Below are 24988 nucleotides of genomic sequence, written 5' to 3' on the forward strand. Positions count from 1 at the left end.
TATGTTCTCGTGGATCAAGCATTATATGGCGTATGTATACGCTCTCCCGAGTACCCTTCGAGTACCCTTGTAGTTGTGTTTTTTGTAGGTTCAAACCAAAGCATCCAACACTGACTGATCTTTGCAGCGAAGCGGAAGTGAATTTTGCTCATGCCCGACATAAGCAGCAAGGATGGTTGATGAAAGTGATGTTAGCTGACTTCAAAGCAGATGGAAGATGACCTCAGGTAAATTATAGAGTGAACAGAGCATAATGTTTGTGAAGTACAACATGTTCCATCTGTTGATTAAATCCAGCAGCACAGCAACGGGTACTTTTGCTTGTGTATATACACTGATGAGCCAAAACATTATGACCACCTGCCTAATATGCTGTTGGTCCTCCGTGTGCCGCCAAAATAGCGCCGACTCGTTAAGGCATGGACTCTACAAGACCCCTGGAGGTGTCCTGTGGTATCTGGCACCAAAACATTAGCAGCAGATCCTTCAAGTCCTGTAAGTTGCGAGGTGGAGCCGCTGTGGATCAGACTTGTCGGTTCATCACATCCCACAGATGCTCAATCGGATTGAGATCTGGAGATTTTGGAGGCCAGGGCAACACCGTGAACACTTAATCATGTTCCTCAAACCATTCCTGAAAAATGTGTGCAGTGTGGCAGAGTGCATTATCCTGCTGAAAGAGGCCACTGCCATCAGAGAACACCATGTCATGAAGGAGTGTACCTGGTCTGCAACGATGTGTAGGTAGGTGACACGTGTAAAATTGACGTCCACATGAATGGCCGGACCCAGGGTTTCCCAGCAGAACATTGCCCAGAGTCTCACACTCCCTCCACCAGCTTGTCGCAGCAATGCCAACCCTCCCGATTTCATCGGGAGGCTTCCGAAAATTCACCCAAACTCCCGCCCTTACGATCACTATCCTTATCCTCCCGAAATTTTGATATTTTTGCACTGTTCACTAATCAGAATGTACTAGTATGAGAATTGAATGAAAAGCATCGCCTGCTACGTATAGCATGTGGTAACTCCATAACGTTCGCTGCTACCAAATTGTACGTAAAAAATTGCAAATTCAAATGAGGAGCAGCGAAACATTGGGTCTGGATCTCGCTTATGCGATCATGCACTGAGATTTAGTGCATGCGGTATGTGTGCAATACAGTGCATGCGGTATGTATGCACAGTGTATATGCATGCGATACGCTCACTGCATGCAGCTGGGCTCCGTACCAGCCCGGCGGTCGCGACCACCGTGCGGTGTTTAACAGCCGCTAGAGTTCTACGAGTCGCGCTGCAGCTGTGGAACATCGACTTCGAAGTTACCGATGCTTCAAGCCCTCGATGTTGATTATGAAATGGCAGAAAAGAAGCTTACGAAGACCAAGAAATGGTCTCAGAAGTACAAGACCGAATACAGTCTCCAATACCCGTGTATTTGAAAGACTGAAAGAGGAATTCATCATGCGTATTGTACAGTATGCAGCGTTGATATTTCAGTTGAGCACGGAGGTCGCGATGATATTCGGAAGCACGTTGGAAGCAAACGGCACACAGACATTGCAAAGGAGAGATCTTCGAGCACGAGTACCGGTACACTTCTGAATTATTTCACAAAACAAGCGAGGAAGAGGATGTTACCCGAGCGGAACTTCTCTTTAGTGGATTTATTGTGGAACATAACTTGCCCATATCAGTCTCAGATCATGCTGGACCTCTATTTCAAAAGATGTTTCCAGATTCAAAAGTTGCTTCAAAGTATGGATGTGCAAGAACAAAAACTTCAGCAATAATTGGTGAGTTGTCAAATGTTACTGCTTCATCTATTGCCGATATTGCTAGACGAGCTCCATTTAGCCTAGCTACAGACGGTAGCAATGACAGTGGTGAGGCCCAGCTATATCCTGTCCTGATTTCGTACTATGACAACAGTGCTGGGATTGTGAAGCAAGGTTTGCTAAGTTTGCCTGCGTGCAAACAAGATTCCACTGGAGAAAACATTTTCAAACTGCTTGATCATGAGTTCAGTGACAGGAAAATTCCGTGGGGAAATTGTGTTTCCTTTTGTGCTGATAATGCCTCTGTCATGGTGGGCAAGCACAAAGGAGTCGCTGCTTATATCCACAAACAAAATTCAGAGTGCTACATCATGGGATGCCCTTGCCATATGATGCACAATACGGCCAAGAAGGCGGCTCAGGCCTTACCCATTGAATTAGATGACTTTCTCATCGATATTTACTACTACTTGGACAAAGTAGTAAACGCGTCAAAGGAGTGAAAGCACTGCAAGAACTCTGTGATGCCCCGACACACAAGATTCTGAAGCATGTCGCAACAAGGTGGCTGTCCCTTGGTCAGTGCCTAGACAGGCTGATTGAACAGTGGGAGCCACTTCGCCTCTTCTTCAAAGAAGAAGTACGAAGAAAAATGCAACCAACTGTAGCCAAGACTCTAACAACGAGCAAGAAGGACGGCACTGTATCTACTGCCAGTACTGGCACTGCAGGATCAAGCACTAGTGGAGCAGCATTCACCACCTACCACTGCAGTATCTGCTGCGAAGAAGACAGCAGGGACAGCACCAAAACCAATGCTGAGAGCAGGTAGCATCACCGGCCCTTCATCATGTTCATCTACAAAGCAGATCCCTTCAGAGTCGAGAAAGACTGTGATAGTCCCATGTACAGGCAAAGAAGGACCCAAGTTAAGTTCTGCTTTTGCCAAATCACTTGATAGAAGCTCAGCAAAACCTTCGAATCAGAGGTCTTCTTCCTTGGCTGCACCTACCTCAAGCTCTCTCCTCAAACGTAAAATTGGATCTGGTACTACGAGTCTGACCTCTTCTGCTGGCAGTAAACGCAAGTGTGATCGCCCTGCGGCTAAGTGTACTACGAGTTCTACAACTAAAAGCGCATCTTCCTCAAACACTGTGCAGGAATCTAGAGAAAAACGTGTCAACAGGATGTTCTTGTCTCCACAAACAAAACTATTGTTTCTTCCTTCGATATGCTAACAAGCTTTTTGAGAAGGGGAATCTTCTGCTCCAAAGAGACGAACCCTGTATTCATCTCCTGCACGGAGAATTGAATGGTCTTCTGAAAGATATCTTCGTACGGTTTTGAAACCATCGGTGTCATCGGTTCCTCTGGTAAATTTACCCTTCTCTGACAGAAATCATCAGAAGAATGATGAGGACCTCATGATTGGGAACGATGCCAAACTGTATATAAGGGAACAAAGGAGTCTCAAGAAATCCACCTTCACTCTGAGTGAGTCAGACATCCAAGGTTTCTTCAGTGCAGTTTGCTCATATTATGTGAAAGCCTGCAATTACATTTTCAAAACCTGGCCGCTAGATGATGAATTAGCCAAGCATGCTCAGGTGCTGGATGTTAAGCTACACCAAGAAGTGGGGTTTGACTGTGTGGAGTTTTTCATCAAGAAATTCCCCTGTCTGTTCAGTGGCGGTGATAGTGACATAGACAGTCTTGAGAGTGAATTCGCTCACTACCAGGCAGACGCCTCCATAGCTACAATTGCTACTGAGACAGTGAGAGTGGATGAGCAGTGGCATCAGTTTCACAGCTCACAGATCCCTGCACTGGTGCCAAGAAGTATCCTAATTTGAGCAAAGTGATGAAGGGAATCTTGGTCATTCCTCATTCGAACGCATCATGTGAGCGGGCACTCAGTCTTGTACGGAAGAATCATACTGAATTTCGTCCCAATTTGAGTGTCAAAACCCTGGAAGCTCTCTTAATTGAAAAACTAGCTCATAGCACCCCTTGCTACCAGAGAGAATACAGCAAAGACATAATCAGAAGGGCTAAAAGAGCCACACAGCTGTCACTCAGCAAAGCTGCCATGGAAAAAGCAAGCAGCAGTAGTACCAGCCAGTAAGGTAAGAAAAATATTGCTTCTTTTGTGCTTTTTGTTAATCTTTGATTGTCCCCTAACTTACTAATATTAACATACATGTAACATTAAAAAGTGCACAATTTTCCCCTTTTTTTGTTCAAAAAGTGGGAATTCTTAACATGTTAAATGCTCCAAAATAGGGCTCAGAGGGCACTAGAGAGCGTCTAGAACCCCAGAGCTTCCAGGGCCCTAAGGCGGGCCCTGGACCCCGCCGCAAGGGTCGAGCGCTCCGCGCTCGAGATGTGCGCTTAGCGCACATTATTTGGTGTCGGTTGAAAATCCTCCCTAATTCTGATTTCCAAAAGTTGGCATCTCTGTTGTCGTCTTCCCACAGTGCATCCTGGTGCCATCACTTCCCCAGGTAAACGGTGCACACGTACACGGCCATCCACGTGATCTAAAAGAAAACGGGACTCATCGGACCAGGCGACCTTCTTCCACTGCTCCAAGGTCCAGTTCCTATGCTCGCGTACCCATTGTTGGCACTTTCGATGGTGGACGGGTCATCATGGGCACTCTGACCGGTGTGCGGCTACGCAGCAAGGTGCGATGCACTGTGGATTGTGACACATTCCTCCAGATACCACCATTAACATTTTCTGTGACTTGTGCCACAGTAGACCTTCTGTCGGTTCGGACCAGACGGGATAGCCTTTGTTGCCCTCGCGCATCGATGAGCCTTGGGCACCCAACACCCTGTCACCGGTTTGTGGTTTGTCCTTCCTCGGACCACTGTTTGTAGGTTCTCACCACTGCTGACCGGGAGCACCCCACAAGCCTTGCCATTTCAGAGATGCTCTGACCCAGTCGTCTGGCCAGAACAATTTGGCCCTTGTCAAAGTCGCTCAGGTCTTTACTCCTGCCCATTTCTCTTGCATCCAACACATCAACTTCAAGAACTGACTGTTTACTTGCTGCCTAATCTATCCCACTCCTTGACAGGTGTCATTGTAACAAGATAATAAATGTTATTCACTTCACCTGTCAGTGGTCATAATGTTTTGGCTCATCGGTGTATATATTGTGAACCGTAGTGCAGTGTGACCACTCATTTTCATCAATGCCAAGGTGAGCCAATGAAAAAAGGTAAGAATTTACAAGTTTTTGGAAAACCGATGATGATAGAAAACCAAGACGCCAAGGTGAACAACGAATAGCCAAGATCTTGTGAAAAAAAAGCCAAGGAGTGGTCACACTGCCGTAGTGTGTGTCCGTGCGTTTGTCTGTCTCCCAGTTATGACAGCCGCTCCCTGCGCTGTGTTTGAAAAGCTGCTGATTGGTTATTTCGCATTTCACTTTTTTAATGCAACAAAGTCACACTTTATTATCCTTTCCAGTAATCTTTAAAATCAACATGAACATCTGGATTAAAGTCAATTTAATACAGATCTACATGGAGTTACACACTATTTAAAACAAATCCAACCTCCTTCACCCGATGTTGCACCACCATTTTGCGGTGAGTGGTAGAAGTAACTCAATGCTTTGACTCTGAGTAAAACCAAGAGTGCAACACAATTGCCTAACCCCTTTTTCAGGATGCAATTATGAATGGTGATGTGCACAATGTTCGGTTCTCTGTGCTTTGCCGGGGCTATCTTCCTTCCTTGGAATCCAGCGAGGATTACATTATCATTGGGGGTTAATAATGAAAAAAAATAAAATGTTTACACACTAATTGACTCCATGGGCTGGTAGGATACTTTGGAGGTGTGTGTGTACACTGCCCTCTGAGCTTTCTCACCTAGGTTTGAATCCTGACACAGCTGTAAACTACCATCCCAGTGGTTCATATGCAGGCTTTGGCATTGTTGTATGGATGTTAAACAGGAGGAGGACCCGTATCCCAGCACTGATATTTGGTGGATGTTAAAGATCCCACGATGTGTTTTGTGAAGAGTAGGTGAGTTATCGCCGGAACCCTCAACTAATTACAAATTCATGCTCAAAACACCTTCAGTCGAACCATTAAGTCTTCGCCATCTGATTTTGGAAAGACAAGCCAAAAATATTTCCCCGCCAACCCCACAATGTGGGAGTAATTGGGGCTGTTGAAGTAGTCATAGTCGTTGTGGTCTTTATTTAAAATGACCCCCTACTTGAGATGCTTATTCTGTGAACTGTTCAAGCAAGCCAATCGGTAACAGGACACCATGTTTCTGGATTTTTGATGTTGCAAAAATCGAACCTGAAAGTTAAATCATTTGAAATTTTTTTGCTTGGGTTTGAAGCGTGACCCAGCTTTGGGTGTGCTTCGTGACGTCAGCAATTTGTTCGCACACGACTCCCACGGCCATGTTGGAGGACAAAGGAACTTAAATCCACGATCTGCGAACTGGAAGATGTGTTGATAGGCCGATAATAATACATCACCGACACAATCAAACATGAGGGAACAGCAGACAAGCATGATGTTATAATTATATAATATTGTTGTTGACAACCAATCACCACAACAAAGTGTACAACGCAAGAATTCACCATTTGCACTCCTGTTTTAACACATTGTAAACACGGTGATGCAGTCCACGTGGAGTTTCCCTTCCCTTGTGTGTACTCCAAGATGGCGGATCCAAATGTCGTGACGTCACACGCATACCCTCGAAGCATCAGGTTGCGCGCCGTCCCTCGGATAGACCTTATAAGTTAAGGGCCTGTCTGCTCGCATTAGTTGATGGATTTTAAAGATCACTGTCTCCTTCGAGAATAGTTGGCGAGTTATCGCCAGCACTCTGAACAAGTTACAAAATTCCTGCTCGAACCTCATGGGGAGCGCGGGTTCATCGGGGGCATCGTCGCTCCTCCAGGAACTGACGTAACGCACAGCGTTCTGCTGAATAAAAAGACGAACGAATAAATGAATGAATAAATGCATTCGCGACAATATGATCGATGAAAGTTAAACACGGAAATGTGTGTTTTTAATTGGATGTCGGCGATGTATTTAAAATTAACGATTCGTATTATCGGGTATTTATTGAAGAATAAAAAGTCTCTATGGCGAATCCGCATTGCCGAATCCGCGCGCGCGGTTGAATCGGCTATCCGCGAGGCTCGTTTCACCACGTCCTCGGTGTTCCTCGTCGAACCGACGTGAGTTCGTTGACTGCCGTCAGTGCCGTGCTTTGTGGAACTGAAACCGCCGTCTGGTCCAGGATTTTACTCTGTTTGGGTGAATATGTGACCGTTCGTGTGTGTTCGTACGAGTGTGGTTGAATTGGGAGACGGTGATGCCCGACGGTTGTACATGTCGAACAGCGAGCACAGTGTTGTCCCAGTGAGTGGGCGATGGACATTGTGTTATATCGATATCGGCGGGTGAAAAGATTTTTTTTTTTTAAACGACGACCCGACAGGCCGTTTGGTCCATCATGGCCGTCTTGTATTCCCATTCCATTTACTCTCCGTCCTTCACGTAAACCTGTACTAACCTGTTCCATGGTCGGGTTGTCGGCGACTAAACCGTCTCCCCCACCAGGTTTTCTGGTGAGGAGGGTGTTTGGATATGGACACCCAGCAGGATTAAAAACAAAACCTGTCAAAGGGCGGAGGAGCTCCTTGTGAGCCAACGGTCATCCATATCTAGTGACCGAGCAGGGAAACCACGGGGTGACATCCCTGGGTCAGATTGGGGGAGAGTGTGTCGGAGTGGTGCTGAGGTGTCGTCCACCAGACGGCGGTCTCCTTGGGTTCACCTGAGGCGGTCCCTTCGGGGGGGTGCCTGGAATGCCCTATCCCTTAAGGCCCTGTCACACCTTGACGATTTAGCCAACGTATGCCTGACGTATGCAAAGTAAGGCTAAAACGCCAGCACACGTCGAATACGTTATGGGTAAGTTTGTATACGTTAAGAACACGCTGGCATACATCGAAGAATGCTGGCATACGTTGAAGAACGCTGGTATACGTCTTTGTACGCTGGCAACCGTCATAGTTCGCCGAGCTGTTAGAAATTTTTTTCGACGTATGGCTCGCACGTTCCGCATAATGCTGGCCATAAGTTGTAGGCACGTTACACGATCGTTGACACACGTCGACACACGTTACTTGTAAGTTATTCATAAGTCGAAACACGTCGATGTAATGGTTAGCGTCAGTGTTCCAGACTCCCTGGTTTTTTGGGGTTTTTTTTCTTCGGTATGACGGTGATGTTAACACTTCAATTTCTCGTGCGGTTATAATATAATATAATTAATAGGCTGCCGCTCAACGATTTAAATCATAACCGCACTAGAAATCGAAGTGTTAACATCACCGTCATACCGAAGAAAAAAAACCAGGGAGTCTGGAACACTGACTCTAACCATTACCTTGACGTGTTTAGACTTATGAGTAACGTGTGTCGACGATCGCGTACCGTGCCTACAACTTATGCCAGCGTATGCAGAATGTGTGTCATACGTCAAGTACGTCGAGAAATTTTCAACATGCTGAAAATTTCTCAACGTACTCGGCGTATGATGACGTATGACAGCGTACTACGACGTATGCCAACATAATATGGAATAGGCAAAGCCAAGAAGCGAACGTAGAATTTTCTTACATTCGCTTCTGACTTTACCTATAACTTGTTCACAACTGTATACGCAATTTCCGGTTACTTCGGCCTGGATTCGGGATCAGCGATCAAATAACGTAAATCACGATTATTTTTTGATGATCCGGGAGATATCTTGATTAAAATCCGTGGAGGATATATACACCATGTCTGATATTATTTGGGTCTTTCATGTCTCCGACGATGCCTTTATCTCCCGGCATGCATCATTCCCCATGACAAAAACCGGAAACAAAAAAAAAAAAACCAGAAACAAATAAAAAACGGAAACAAAAGGGTCATAGCGAACACACGGATTCCAAATAGCTAGGGGTATTGTGTTGTTGTTGTTTCCTATTCTCTCATGTGCACGCGTTAAATATTCACAAGATAGAAATAAAACCCAATCGTGTTTATACACCGCACAGCGTTTAAAAACAACCGGAAGCAAAAGGTCATATCCAACGACACGGATTCCAAATAGCTAGGGGTATTGTGTTGTTGTTGTTGTTGTTGTTTCCTATTCTCTCACGTGCACGCGTTAAGTATGAAGCTCACTGCGTTCGCTATTACGACATATGCCAGCGTGCTATTAACGTATACAAAACTTACCCATAACGTATTCGACGTGTGGCAGCTTGGTTCGGCAAATTTTTCATACGCTGGCTAAAACGTCAAGGTGTGACATCAGCTTCACACTTCGATGTCGAGTGCAGTTATGATTTGAATTGTCGAGCCGCAGCCTATGAATAGCCTACGCCACGTGATCGTCGGCGATACGCTGCCGCGCACTATGCATAAGTTAGACTATCGTTGGGCATAGGTTGTGAACGCAGACAACACGCTCAGCATTCGTTGGTATAAGTTATCTATATGTGATTAAAACGTTCTGTGTATGTTACTAATACGTTATGCATACGTCCAACACATTATTATATGCCCAAAACTTGAAAAAAAAACATCAATAGTTCAGCGTATCCCAGCGTTTTACATATATTTTGAGACCTTGCCATACGCTGGCTAAAACGTCAAGGTGTGACAGGGCCTTAAGAGAGGATGATCACCTGTCTCTGTTATCATCTGAGCTCAAGCGTTTGGACATTGGGATTGCAGCTCTCTCTGAGGTTCGGAGACCGGATTGCGGCGAGATAATGGTGGGTGGTTACACCTACTATTGGTCTGGTCGCTCTGATGGTTACCATACCCAAGGAGTTGCTGTAGCTGTGTCCAATAAGCTGACCCCAATGATAATTGAGGTAACACCGGTCAACGAGCATATTATGAGACGAAGGATTCGTCACTCCTTGGGTGTTGTTTCCCTGGTCTCTATATGCTCTGACTGAGGCGAGTGATCTCACCGTGAAGGATGCATTCTATGCCACACTCGAGTCTGTGGTTGATCAGTGCCCCAGACGAGATACACTTCCAGTCTTGGGGGATTTTGATGCATCGACTGGAACTGATAGGGATGGTTACGAGACATGTGTTGGTCACCATGGGTCAGGAACTATGAATCAGAATAGCACTAAGTTCCTTGACTTTGCAAGAAGTCATGGACTTAGGGTGGCTGGTTCATGGTTTCAGCGCCCACAGGCTCATCGCTGGACTTGGTATTCCAACGCTGGCGGTGTGGCAAAGGAGATTGACCATGTGCTCGTTGACGGTCGTTGTAGGATGATCCAGAACTGCAGGGTCTACCGGAGTGCTCAGTTCCTCAATACTGACCACAGGCTTGTTGTAGCAACTCTGAAGTTGCAGCTTAAATCCGGGAGAATGGTACCATCCCAGCTGAGGTTGGATGTTGGCAAGCTCACAGATGAGAGGGTAGCTGAGGAGTTTGCGAACAAGCTGAGTGGAGATTTGGGGGTCTGGGTGCTTTGGGATGTCCTGAAGAGTTGTGGAGTGCCTTCAAGACCACCGTCCTTGATGTTGCCGGTGGATGTCTTGGAACTCACCACAGGGCAAAGAAGAATTTTGTCTCTCGTGGGACACTGGATACCATTGACCAGAGTCACAGGGCCAGGCTGAATGGCAGAGCTGAGCTGTTCAGGGAGCTGAGTCGTAAAACTGTACGTGCTCTGAGGGTTGACAAGGAGGCCAATGTGCAAGGAATCTTTGAGGGGGTAGAGTCAGGTGATTCTCGTCCTCCTTACAGGGGAATTCGCGCATTGCGTTCATCCAAGCCCATCCCTCGGTGTACTGCAGTTAGAGCAGAGGGCGGTCGGCTCTGGACAGAGGAGTCCGAAGTAAAGGACCGCTGGGCTGGTTACTTTCAGCGGTTGTACCAGGCTGATCCACTGACAATTTTACAATCACTGTTGCTGACCCTCCCATCAACTGTAGTCCACCTTCGCTTCTGGAAACACAGGCTGCGGTGAACCGGTTGAAATGGGGTAAAGCTCCAGGGATCTGTGGCATCCATGCTGAACTTCTAAAGGCTGGTGGAAATGTTGCTCTCGTGTCGTTGCATGCTGTTCTGTGTTCGGTCTGGAACACAGGCATCATCCTAACTGCATGGAAGAGGGGCCTTGTTGTCCTGCTCTGGAAAGGAAAGGGTGATTGCCAGGACTGCAACAACTATTGAGGGGTGACGCTGCTCTCAGTGTTGGGCAAGGTCTTTGCTTGGATAATTCTTGATAGGATTCGCCACCATCTGCTTGAGCACCAGCGTCCAGAGCAGTCAGGCTTTACACCAAAGAGGTTAATAATTGACCATATCCTTGCTCTTCGGGTCCTCACCGAACGCAGATGTGAGTTTTGGCAGGGGCTGCTTGCAGCCGATGTTTATCTCCATAAAGCGTTCGATTTTGTGAATCGGGATGCCCTCTGGAGGATTCTTGGTCTTCATGGGGTGCCACCAAAACTGATCGATCTGATATCTGAACTCTACTCTGGTACTGAGAGGGCTGTGAGATGTAGTGGTACCATCTCTGACTCATTTCCAGTTGTGACTGGAGTTCGTCAGGGGTGTGTACAGGCCCCCACACTTTTCAGCACTTGTATGGACTGGACTGGGGAGGATGGCAGAGAGATTAAGCTACGGTGCATCGTTTGGGAATGTCAAGATGTCTGACCTTGATTTCGGAGATGATGCAGTCATCTCTGCGGAGACTTTAGACATCCTTTCGGGGGCCCTCGAGGTGCTGAATGAGGAGTCGGAGCCGCTTGGATTACGGGTTTCCTGGGTCAAAACTAAGATCCAGCATTTAAATGACATCTTGGATGCTGCTGTCCTGTCTGTGTCTGTTTGTGGTGAGGATGTTGAGGTCGTGGAGAGATTCACTTACCTTGGCAGTGATATTCATGTCTCTGCTGGCTGTAAGTCAGAGGTCAATAGACGTCTGGGTCGGGCCTGGGGAGTCATGGATTCACTGGATAATGGGGTGTGGCGTTGCCGGTGCCTGTGCGGGAGGACGAACGTCCGAGTCTTCAGGTCCTTGGTGCTTCCAGTCTTGCTCTATGGATGCGAGACTTGGACTCTGACCAAAGATCTGAGACGGAGACTTTATTCCTTTGGTACCAGGTCTCTTCGGAGAATCCTTGGCTATCACTGGTCGGACTTTGGTTGCTGGTCCAATGAGTGGTTGCTGAGAGAGGCTCAAATTTTATTTGTTACCTGCATCGTCGGTGAGCATCAGCTGTGGCTGTATGGACATGTGCCTCGTTTTCCTGACTCTGATCCTGCTCACCAGATTCTCTCAGCAAGGGAGTCTCTTGAGTGGAGTCGGCCAATGGGCCGACCACGTGCCTTGTGGTTGCAGCAGGTTGACCGGCATCTCGAGGAGATTGGAATAGGCCAGGCATCTACCTGGGGGATGGCCAGACGGAGGCTCCTGGAGTACCGGCAGAAAGTGGACGCAGCGACGCGCTGCTCTGGCGCATGCTCCCATACCTGACCTGACCTTTACTGTCATTGACTGCTGCGAATGTGAAGATTGCTTGTAACCTGGAGTGGATTTACCTGTATGGGCCCAAGATCTGCTTGGGTTACGTCACACCCACCGTAACAATCGTGTTAATTTCATTCCACCACACCTGCACATCAAAATGGATTACGGAATGAAGATGTGTGAGTTTCGAGTGTGTACCAACATCGACCAGGCTCGCATGGCTATTTGTGACTCGACATCCCCATCAGCAACAGGAAAGCTGGAGCAATGTAATTGATTAGTTTTGACCGGCACGGGTCGCCGGAGGGCCTCGTCGCCCGGCGCGGGTCTCCGGAGGGCCTCGACGCTCGGCGCGGGTCGTCGGAGGGCCTCGGCGCCCAGCGCGGGTCTCTGGAGGGCCTTGGCCCAGATGGAATTTTGTTTTTTTATACTTTCTTTTCTCCTGCTTCTTTAAGCTGATGCAGAGTTGATACATTCGGTTAGGGATGATGAAACAAAACTTCTCTGTGGCAGCTGTACTTGTTTTGCTCACATCAGCTCGCTGTAATTTTATTCTTTTTGTTTCCTGAACTTTATCCTGGCTGTATTTGCAGCCTTGGTCGTGTCCCGGACATGGGTTTGCTGTCGGACCCCCAGAGTCGCGAAAGGGTTCTGTTGTTCCTCATTCGCCACAACAGCAAACTTTGGTACGTTTGTACATCTGCCTGAGTGTGTACGTGCCATTCTTTTTTATACACATAGTCGAGGCTCGTGAAGAGCTCGTTTGGCGCTTTCTGTGGGTCTGTTACCGATCTTTAAAATTACACGTCATATTTCACATCACATTAGGGTACTTGAAAGCAGTGTCATCGGACCCGAGTCCAGACTGGAGTCCTTTGTCAGGCTCTGACTCTGCTTATGAATACCTGAGGAATCGGTCGGAGTCTGGCTCGAGACCGGAAAAAATTTAGCGTCTTTATTTCTCAGTTTTAAACCAAAAGTTTGTTTTATCAAACTCGAATAAAGTTCATGTATGTGCACATGTTGGTTCAAGATCTGTGATTGTCTATCATTTATAACACACTTGCAGAATACCTGAATGACTGGCGATCTTGTTCCAAGCATGCAACACATTGTTCTGACGCATACCTTTATTTGGGTGGTGTATAGGCAACTGACAGCTCTGTCGAGGCAAAAAAAACAAAACTGGTTACGTGCATGAAGCAAAAACATACCTCCTGTTTATCATTCAAAACACTTCTCTGCATTGGAAAACGTGGGGTCAGGAACACTGTACTGGAAATGGAGACTTGTAATACCCTCTCCCACCTGGAGGTGGTGCTACATGATAATGATACACACTTACATCGAGAATTTGCCCCCCTCCCTTCTCCCTACCATGACCACCAGCAAAGATTATACATTAATTGGGGTCATGCTGATCCTCTGTCGGAAGTCTGGATCAGCCCAGAACTGTAGGAGTTTGAGCACGACAAACAAACACCGGTCCATAGTGCATTTCACAGCAAGGACTCGCCCATGAGCACCAATGAGCTTTCAAAGCTCCGGAATAAAGTTATGGAAGGGCACAGATCGGGGGATGGGGTTAAAATAGATGTGGGAAAAAGTTTCATGGTATGATGAAACCAAGATGGAACTTTTTGGTCTAAATGCAAAACATTACGTTTGGCGCAAACCCAACACACCACATCACCCAAAGAACACCATCACTCCTGTGAAGCATGGTGGCGGCAGCATCATGTTATGGGGATGTTTCTCATCAGCAGGGTTTGGGGCACTTGTCAGGATAGAAGGGAAAATGGATGGAGCAAAATACAGAAAAATCCAAGAGGGAAACCTGCTGTCCTCTACAAGAAAGATTAAATTGGAGTGGAAGTTCACCTTTCAGAATGACAACGACCCGAAGCACACAGCAAAAGCTACACTGGAGTGGCTCTGGAACAAAAAGATAAATGTCCTCGAGTGGCCCAGTCAGAGCCCCGATCTGTCCCCCAACGGACAGACAGACGGACAGACAGACGGACGGACGGTATCACATAATACGCCCATATATATATATATATATATATATATATATATATATATATATATATATATATATATATATATATATATATATATATATATATATATATATATCGGGCGTATAAAAAATAAAAAATAGTGTGGTGGATAAAAACATTAGAAAGGAAAAAATAACTTGCACCAAAAACTTTAACATTTTCACGCTCACGCTGACGCTGACGCTCACGCTGACGGTATCACTGTTGCTCTCTGTTCTTCGAACAGGCGAGCTAAAAAACAATTAAAGGTTCTGCAATCCAATTGAAAATCTGTGACTTGAATTGAAGATTGTTGTCCATCAACTCTCCCCACACAACCTGACTGAGCTTGAACAGTTTTGTACAGAAGAATGGGTAGATATTGCCCAATCAAGGTGTGCTAAGTTGGTAGAGACCTATCGCAACAGACTCACAGCTGTAATTGCTGTCAAAGATGCTTCCACCAAGTATTAACTCAGGGAGGGTGGACACTTATCCGACCAAGATATTCTAGTTTTGTATTTTTAATTAATTTTCTGAAATTTCTAGAATTTGTTTTTCACTTGGAAGTTGTGGGTTACGATGTGTAAATAAAGGTGGAAAAAGTCTGATTTAATGCAATTTAATTCCAGCTCATCAGGTCACAAAAGGTGAACATTTTTGAAAAGGGGGTGTCGACTTTCTTTCGGCGCTGTATATAACTAGAACAATAATGGACCCAACACAGACGTCTGAGGAACACCAACATTCGTATTATGGACAGGTGATGACTGTACCTCATGGATCACAGAGACTTGACGATTTGCAAGGAAGTCGGAAATTGAATCAAATTATCTGGAGATGCCATATGATTTTAGCTTATGGATGAGGCCCTTGTGCCACACTTTGTTGAAAGCCTTCGAGATGTCGAGATCAACAGCCCTGGCTTCTCCACGATGATCCAAAGCCCTCTTCACATGTTCAGTGATTAGGGACAGAACATCACCAGTGGATCTTGAATGTTGAAAGCCATACTGGACATCACTTTTGAAGTTGTGGGTTTCCAGATGATTCTTGAGTTGTTGTATGATGAAGGATTCAAACGATTTGCTTGTAGTGGGTATAAGGCTAATAGTACAAGAGTTGGAAGCATCTGATTTCTCACTGGAGCCTGTAACGATGGGGACAACTAAAGCCTGCTTCCAGCTAAATGGATACACAGACTTTGAGAGAACAGAAGATGGTTCAGGTGAACACTTCTTCCAACCAATTGCAGGGATTCAATCTAATCCAGTAGATTTTGAGATGTCAAGCCCTAGAATAATCTTCACAACTTTCCTGGGTGTGGTGATAATGGAAAGCCTGGTGTCAAGACGGGAAGGACAAATAGGCAATGGGCATCCGTGGTCTTCAAGTGTGGAGTTTGCAGCAAGATGCTCAGCAAAGAGGTTGACTTTATCAATCGGAGAAGTAAGCACCTCAGGGCCATTGGACACGGGATCCTAAACGGGATCCTCTATCCTAAACCATTCTGTCTCCCGTTCTACCTTCCTCTCCTTTCTCATTTAACTACTCCATGCAATCTGAGATTTTTCCTGTCACTCTTTTCCCATCTCCCTTTCTCTTTTTTGCTGTTATTTATAAATGATCACAGCATCAACTAGAAGGGCACTCGCTAGATATCTCCGCCATGCAATGCCTGATCCAGTGGAATAAATCGAGCCCAATAACTTTTTGAGATGATATGCTGTATATCGTTTTTGGCCCTATCTCTCAATGGTGAAGAATCACTTTTAAAATTCTAGTAGTCGGATCCGGATCACATCAAATTCTAATCAGTTCGTCCTTGTCACACACCCAACCTGTCCACAAAATTTCACCCGGATCCGTCCACAACTTTTTGAGATGTCGTGCTATATATCGTTTTCAGCCCCATCTCTCAATGGTGAAGAATCTTTACAATACAAGTAAATAATTCTCGTATCCAGATCCTGATTCGGATCTTCATCAAAATCGAACAAAGTCTTCCTAGTCACACACCCAACGTGTCCACTAAGTTTCGTCCGATTCCATCCACAACATTTTGAGATATCCTGCACACAAACAAACATACGAGCAAGAAAAAGACGTCGTGCAGAGCACGATACCTGCAAAATCCACCCCCCTTTCCAAAGGTTGCCGTAGATACATCAAATTGTCAATTTCATTAAGATTAAAATTGACAATCTTGATCAAAGCTCAGGTCAATCGGATGAAAATTGATTCTTTTTCAGATTGAAATTGATGATTTGAGAAGTTTAACCGTTTGACCTCTAAACTAATTCAGCGACTGTTTCCCAATTCAGCGATACACTATGCTGTTTAATTTTCAAGTCAATCGGATGAAAAAGAAATTTGACCTTTTGACCTCAAAATCAATAGGCTTCTCAGTTGAGACTACCTCTACAACTTGGTGAAGTTTCATGACGATCGGTTAAGAATTGTGACCTGTAGGCGAATGACAAACAGACAGACAGAAAAACAAAATCGACCAACTAATATACTTGGAAAAATCTTCAATTTTGCAAGTAACAAACGGACCGAGAGGGGTGAAAGCATAACCTCCTTTATTTACCTCCGGTGATTGAGGTAATGAAAGTGGTATAATTTACGTATCTATTTATTTCATGAAACTTCTCTTATATTTCACAGCTAGCAGGGGTACCCGGCGTTGCCCGGTGCTGTATTTTTATTTTATTCTATTTTTCATTTTTTAACCAAAAACACTCCACTTCACTCACTGATTAACATCTTAAATTCGACGCAGATCTGTTTGTCCATCTCTGAGAAAATGGCAACACACAGAAAGACATCTCACTTGTAATTTAGATTACTAGGAAGAGTACCTGTCCCCAGTGATGGGAAAAGTTTCAGTTAATCTATCAATTTAAATTATATTTCATAGACTTTAAAAAGGTTAATTGTGTTGCACTCTTGGTTTCACTCAGAGCCAAAGCTCTGAGTTGCTCATTCTGCCCACCGCAAAATGCTGATGCAACATCGGGCGGCGGAGATTGAATTTGTCTTGAAATGGGGCAAAAAGTCCTGGTTGCGAAATAGAATTTGGCATCAATATTATTCATGCCTGTTCTCCTGTCATTTCAAAAGTGAATGTTGAGCTTTTCTAACGCAGCGTGGGAAGCGGCCGCCGTGAACGGGAGACAGACGAACACACGGATATACACCACGGTTAGCAATACTGTGTTATTAGCAAATAACACCACGGTTAGCAAATAACAGCAATACTGTTATTATCAAACGGTTTTTTTTTGGTCACAATGCTAATTGGAGAGATTTTTTTTAGCCGCGTCTCGCGTAGCGAACGCTGGCTCGAAGAGAGCTCTGCCTTCTTCCTTCTTCCTTCTTCCTTCTTCCTTCTTTCTTCTTTCTTCTTCCTTCTTCCTTCTTCCTTCTTCCTTCTTCCTTCTTCCTTCTTCCTTCTTCCTTCTTCCTTCTTCCTTCTTCCTTCTTCCTTCTTCCTTCTTCCTTCTTCCTTCTTCCTTCTTCCTTCTTCCTTCTTCCTTCTTCCTTCTTCCTTCTTCCTTCTTCCTTCTTCTTTCTTCCTTCTTCCAAAACCTTTAGGACTCGGCTCTTTTATATACAGGATCCGGATCTCCTTAAATACTAAACACCTGTACACATCCTCGCATTGACGGTTCCTTTTGAGAGCGTCTATCATGAACTTTTAAATATATTCGGACATTTGCTTTAAAGTTTCGAAAAGTTCACGTTACTATTTAAAGATTATTCCATTTAATGTGTTGTAATTTCGTAAATACACGATTTTCTCGTCATGAACATGGAGCCTCCATGACGGGTCTCTCTATTGGCTCCATCAAGCACGTGACGAAATATCGGAAGTTGTTATTGCCTTTAGGACGCGGCTCTTGGACACATTTGTCCTTTTATTCTTTAATTGCATGATCGCCTTTCATGACAACCTTTGTTCAAAGACTTTCAGTGTAGCCTACTGTTATTAATAACACCGACATGGTTTCTTCATGTCAGGTCAGGAATGGGAGCATGCGCCGGAGCAGCACGTCGCTGAATCCACTTTGCACTGGTACTCGTGGCCTCCGTCTGGCCATCCCCCCAGGTCTATGCCTGGCCCATCCCCATCTCCTTGAGATGCTGATCAACCTGCTACAACCATGAGGCACATGGTCGGCCCATTGGCCTCCTCCACTCACGCTCCCTCGCTGCGAGAATCTGGTGAGCAGGATCAGCATCTGGAAAACGAGCCACATGTTCATACAGCCGCAGCTGCTGCTCACTGACGATGCAGGTAACAAATCTCATTTGAGTCTCTCTCAGCAATCGCTCGTTGGACACAAAGTCAGACCAGCGATCACCAAGGATTCTCGGAAGAGATCTGGCACCAACGAAATTAAGTCTCCGTCTTAGATCCCTCGTCAGACTTCAAGTCTCATCCATAGAGCAAGACTGGAAGCACCAAGGACCTGAAGACTCGGACTTTCGTCCTCCTGAGCAGGTACCGGCAGCGCCACACATCATGACTCCCCAGGCCTGACCCAGACGTCTATTGACCTCTGGCTCGCAGCCAACAGAGGCATGAATATCGTGGCCAAGGTAAGTTATTCGCTCCACGACCTCAACATCCTCACCACAAATGGGTACAGACAAGATAGCAGCATCCAAGATGTTATTGAAAGCCTGGATCTTAGTTTTGACCCAGGAATCCTGTAATCCCAGCGGCTCTGACTCCTCATTCAGAAACTCAAGGGCCTCCAAAAGGATATCCAGAGTCTCCGCAAAGATGACTGCATCATCTGCGAAATCAAGGTCAAAGATCTTGCTTGACATTCCCAATCGATCCACCGCAGCTTGGACTCTTCGACATGCAGTCCATACACAAGTGTTGAAAAGTGTGTGGGGGCCAGTACATACCCCTGACGAACTCCAGCAATCAGTCAGATTTGGTATCGCCACATCTCACAGCACTCTCAGTACCAGAGTACAGTTCAGACATCAGATTGATCAGTTTTGGTGGCACCCCACGAAGACCAAAAATACTCCAGGGGGCATCCTGGTTCACTGAATCGAATGCTTTACAGAGATCAACATAGGCTGCAAGCAGCCACTGCCAAAACTCTCATCTGTGTTCGGTGAGGACCCGAAGAGCAAGGATGCGGTCAATCGTTGACCCCCTTGGTGTAAAGCCTGACTCTTCTGGGTGCTGGTGCTCGAGCAGATGGTGGCGAACCCTATCAAGAATTATCTGAGCAAAGACGTTGCCCGGCGCTGAGAGCAGCATCACCCCTTGGTAGTTGTTGCAGTCTTGGCGATCACCCTTCCCGATCCAGAGAGGGACAAAGAGACCCCTCTTCCAAACAGTTGGGATGATGCCTGTGTTCCAGGCAGAGCACAGAACTGCATGCAATGACACGAGTGCAGCATTTCCACCAGCCTTGAGAAGTTCAGCATGGATGCCACAGATTCCAGGAGCTTTACACCATTTTAACCGGTTCACCGCAGCCTGTGTTTCCACAAACAAAGATGGACTACAGTTGATTGGAGGGTCAGCAATTGGGATTGTAACACCTCTGATATCCATCTCAACAGCTGCTGAATCAACCTGGTACAGCCATTCAAAGTAACCGGCCCAGCGGGCCTTCATTTTTGACTTCTCTGTCAAAAGCCCACCACCCTCCACTCTAACTGCAGAAGGACGGGGTTGGAGGAATGCAATGCGCAATTTCCCTGTAAGCAGGACGAGAATCACTTGACCACATGTGATGCTCTTCCCCATCAGATTCCTCGCACATAGGCCTCCTTGTCCACCCTCGGCGCACGTACAGTTTTACGCCTCAACTCCCTGAACAGCTCAGCTCTGCCATTAAGCTTGGCTCTTCAACTCTAGTCAATGGTATCCAGTGTCCCATGAGAGACAAAATTCTTCTTTGCCCTCCGGAGAGTTCTAAGACATCCACCGGCAACATCAAGGATGGTGGTTTGAAGGCACTGCACAACTCTTCAGGATTCCCGAAAGCATCCAGACCCTCCCACCCCCCCCCCCCCAATTACCCACTCAGCCTGTTCGCAAACTTCTCAGCTACCCTCTCATCCTTGTACTTGTTAACATCCAGCCGAGGCTGGGATGGTAACATTCTTCCAGATTTAAGCTGAAACTTCAGAGTTGCTACAACAAGCCTGTGGTCAGTATTGAGGAACTGAGCACTTCGGTCGACCCTGCAGTTCTGGAACATTCTCCAGCGACCGTCAACGAGCACATGGTCAATCTCCGTTGCCACACCGCCAGCATTGGAATTCCAAGTTCAGCGATGAGCTTGTGGGCGCTGAAACCATGAACCAGCCACCCTAAGTCCATGACTTCTTGCAAATTGAAGGAACTTAGTGCTATTCTGGTTCACAGTTCCGAACACATGGGGACCAACACACACCTCATAACCGTCCCTATCAGTTCCAGTCAATGCATTGAAATCCTCCAAGACTAGAAAAGCATCTCACCTGGGGCACTGATCAACCACAGACTTGAGCGCGACATGGAACGCGTCCTTCATAGTGAGATCACTCGCCTCAGTCGGAGCATATAGAGACCAGGGAAACAACACCCAAGGAGTGACGAATCCTTCGTCTCATAATATGCTCGTTGACCGGAGTTACCTCAATTATAATCATTGGAGTCCGCTTGTTGGACACAGCTCCAGCAACTCCTTGGGCATGGTAACCATCAGAGCGACCAGACCAATAGTCGGTGAAACCACCCACCATGATCTCGCTACAATGCAGTCTCCGTACCTCAGAGTTCTGCAATACCGATGCTCAGATGCTGACAGAGACGAGTGATCATCCTCTCTTAGGGATAGGACATTCCAGGCACCCACCTGAAGGGACCGCCTCAGGTTAACCCAATGAGACCGCCGTCTGGTGGACGACTCCTCAGCACCACCTCACCATACACCACCACAATCTGACCCTGGATGTTTACCCCATGCTTTTCCTCCGATAAAGGAATGGGGGGTCCCGAAGGCTTTGCCCAAATCCGGTCATCCGGTGAGCTGCCCTGTGAAGGGCTGCAGCACTGGAGGTTCTCCCACAGAGTGTTTTCGGTTTTCTTTGTGTTTTTTGTGTGTTTTGTGGAATGAAGTGTTTTACGGTGGCCAGAGTGCAAATCCTGCCACCAACGTCCGAAAAAAAAATTAATAATAATAAGTAACCCAACTGCAGGAGGACGTCCACAGACACAGTTGGGCACCAGATATGAATAGCCGCTGGCTCACAAGGAGCTCCTCTGCCCTTTTGACAGATTTTTGTTTTTAATCCTGCTGGGTGTCCAGATCCACACACCCTCCTCACCAGAAAACCTGGTGGGGGAGAAGGTTTAGTCGCCGACAACCCGACCATGAAACAGGTTGGTGCAGGTTTACGTGGTACCTGTAGGAGGTCACAGGTCTAATCCGGCCTGACCTGACAAAGTTTGTTGAAGTTTGTGATAATCCTCATACTCTGTCACAGAGCATCGAAGCAGCTTCCTGAGCAAGGGTTATATTAGGTGGTTTGCCATTGCCTTCCCAGCAGTAGCTCGGGCTGGAATTTAATTTTTTCACGGTGCCGCCGATAGCTCGCTTACACTTCACGAAGGACACCGTGGGGATCTTTTAAGATCCAACAAAGAATGTCGGTCGATGGGATGCCCAGTTTAACGTCCATCGGAGGGACAGCAGACACATCGATGATTCACTCGGTCTGTGAAACATCAGGATGACAGTTTATAGCTGGGCCGATATTCAAACCCAGGCTAAACAGCTTTGAGGTGAGTGTGCATACCTCAAGGCCATATTATCAGCTCAGGTGGTATGTTAATGTGGTCAGCCATTATCACGCAAAGGTAGCTTTGCTCCATGGCTTATCAGCCAGGTACCTTTTTTTTTTTCATTTTTTTTTTTTGTATACCTTGGTCGAGGCTCGTATGAGAGCTAACACACAACTCACAGCAAGGAGGCATGAGACAAGAGGGGCGAGAGTGGAAGGGACAAAACAGTGGGGAACAGACACATTAGGTGAACTGTGGAAGGGAGAGGGATGGGGATGGGACGGGGAACATGGCGAAGAGAAGATGGACATTTCAGGGACTTTCAGGAAGGAAAGTAGGAGAAATGAAGGAAGTGGGTTTGGGTGGATTATCGGGGGTAGAAAAGATCGAGGATTTGGATGGGGGAAGATAAGAGGTGGTGGTGAACAGCTGTTTTGAAAGCCTGGAGGGAAGAATGGGAAAGAATAGAGTGAGGAAGTTTATTCCAAAGGCGGGAAAAAAGAGGAATGAAAGAGTGAAGATGAGCAGTGATTCGTGCTTTTGGTAGTTTTACCAGAAGGGGGTTGTTGGTGGACCTTGAGCGCCCTGTGGAAATGTGGTGGGGACAAATCGCAGAGAGAGCAGGGGGGGCAAGGCTGGAGAGGAGTCTGTAGAAGACAGAAAGACCACCGACCAACCTGCGGTGATTGAGTGAGAGGCCCAAAGACTCAGCTTCATTGCGGGAGATGCCGATGATCTTAAAAGCCCTGGTTTCGACAGCGTGAAGCCGAGAAAGGTGGGAGGCAGGAGCACCAGCCCAGAGGGGAGAACAGTACTCCATCAGGCTACGGACAAAAGCTTTGTAAGTGGTCAGGAGCTCAAGAGGGCCGAGGAAGGACTTAGCACGACGGAGGATTCCCAGTCGGCGACTGGCTTTTGAGGCGAGGTTGGAAATGTGACTTTCCCAGGAAAGGTCATGGCAGATAGTGAGACCTAGAAGCTTGAAAGAAAAGACTTCTTCCAGAGGATTGTTGAGAAAGTGGATGGGGGGGTTTTGTAAACGGTCCTTTCGAAGAGACATAGTGAGAGTGTGAGATTTGTCTGGATTGAAAGACATGTTCCACGTGTTGGACCAGTTTGTGATTTTATCCAGATCTGCAGTGAGTGAAGAAGCTGCTGCTTGCCGGTCTGAGGGATGACAGATGGTACGGCAGAGGGTGGAGTCGTCGGCAAAGAGAAATAGAGGATTTTCCAGAGAGTCCGAGAGATCATTGATGAAAACCAGAAAAAGAACAGGGCCCAGAACGCTACCTTGAGGTACTCCAGCCTGCACAGGAAGAGGGGATGAAAGAACTCCATTTAGGGCCACACGTTGACTGCGACAGGAGAGGAAGTCTGCGAGCCATGGGAAGAGAGTTTGGTGAGTAGGGCAGGGTGCCAGACTGTCAAAAGCACGTGATATGTCCAGGGATACGGCTCGGATTTCCTGTCTGGCATTGAGGACCTCCATCCATTGATGGGAGAGCAGAAGCAGCATATCCAGGGTAGAGTGACCTGGTCTGAAACCAAATTGATGATTGGAAATCAAGCCATTGGAGAAGAGGAAGGATTTCATATCTGAAGCGATGATGGATTCCATAACCTTGCTGATGATTGGGAGAAGGCTGATTGGTCTGTAGTTATAGGGATCTGTTTTTGCACCTTTTTTATGCAGGGCAGTGATGTTAGCAGATTTCCAAGCAGATGGCAGATGACCTTGGGCAAATGAGAGGGTGAATAGAACAGAGAGAGGGTGAGCAAGAGCAGAAGAGCAGGCTTTGAGGACACGTGGGCTGATGCCATCTGGACCGGTTGCAGAATCTGAGTCGAGGTTTGAAAGCAAGCTCTCCACCTTGTCAGGAGAAAAGGATACAGAGTCCAGGGACAGTTGGGTGCGACTGGGTAAAGTGGGTAGAGATAGTGATGGGTTTAGGACACAAGATTTAGCTGCAAACACCGAGTTTAGACATTCAGCTTTATCACGTGTGGAATCAGCAGTGCGGCCATTTGAGGTAAGGGAGGGGATGGAGGGGGAACATACACCAGAAACAGATTTGATTAAACGCCACCAGGATTTTGAGGAGGGAGAGAGGTTTGAGAGTTCAGACATGAGATGAGAAAGATGTTGTTTTCTGGCTCTCCTGAGGGTAGATACACACTTGTTCCGAGCTTTGTGGAAAGAACTGAGATTGCCCTCAGTTGGGTTTGCTTTCCATGAGGCAAAGGCAAGTTGTTTCAGGACAACTGCCTCGCCACAAGCTTCAGTAAACCAAGGGCGGGAGGAAGGGTAAGACAACTGAACACGAGAGGGGATAAATCTGTGCATGAGGGAGAGCAAGTTTCTTTGAAAGAATTCCCAGGATGAGTTGATGTTTGAGAAAGTAGTGATAGGAGACCAGTCTGTAAGTTTGATGGCTGCTCGGAGACCCTGCCAGTCGGCTTGAGTGAAATGCCAGACTCGACGGCGGTGAGGTGGTTCTCTGATAACAGCCAGAGAGATGTCCACTTTGACAAGGACGTGGTCAGAAGAACCAATTGGAGCGAAGGAAGAGCAGCAGATATTGTCAGGGAAATTTGTCAAAATCAGATCCAGAAGAGATGGAGTACCATTGGTTGAGATCCGGGTCGGGAAGTTGACCGATTGAGTCAGTCCCAATGAGTCGCAGAAAGCTTTTGCTGAGGTGCCATGGCAGGTGAGAGAGGTACCCACACCTAGCCAACTGGCGTGATGACAATTGAAGTCACCACATAAGAGGAAGAGAGAGTT

At 46.6% G+C, this 24988-nt stretch overlaps 1 protein-coding gene across 4 annotated transcripts in view; it reads left to right on the forward strand.

Moving 5' to 3' along the window:
• Positions 1–24988, forward strand: part of GPAA1 (glycosylphosphatidylinositol anchor attachment 1) — a 61139-nt gene that overhangs the window by 172 nt on the left and 35979 nt on the right. The window contains exons 1-2 of one of the 4 annotated variants that reach the window (XM_085893180.1): positions 6915–7014; positions 12942–13034. In XM_085893180.1, coding sequence (XP_085749306.1) covers positions 12961–13034 — 74 coding nt within the window. In that variant the 5' untranslated portion in view covers positions 6915–7014; positions 12942–12960. Of the gene's footprint in view, positions 228–6914; positions 7094–12941; positions 13035–24988 lie in introns of those variants that run through there. The other 3 variants (XM_085893181.1, XM_085893182.1, XM_085893183.1) reach the window with 3 other exon arrangements.

Source organism: Eptatretus burgeri, chromosome 8 (assembly GCF_056783735.1).
Source record: "Eptatretus burgeri isolate ZD-2024b chromosome 8, Ebu_testis_v1, whole genome shotgun sequence".
NCBI classification, from domain to species: Eukaryota; Metazoa; Chordata; class Myxini; order Myxiniformes; family Myxinidae; genus Eptatretus; species Eptatretus burgeri.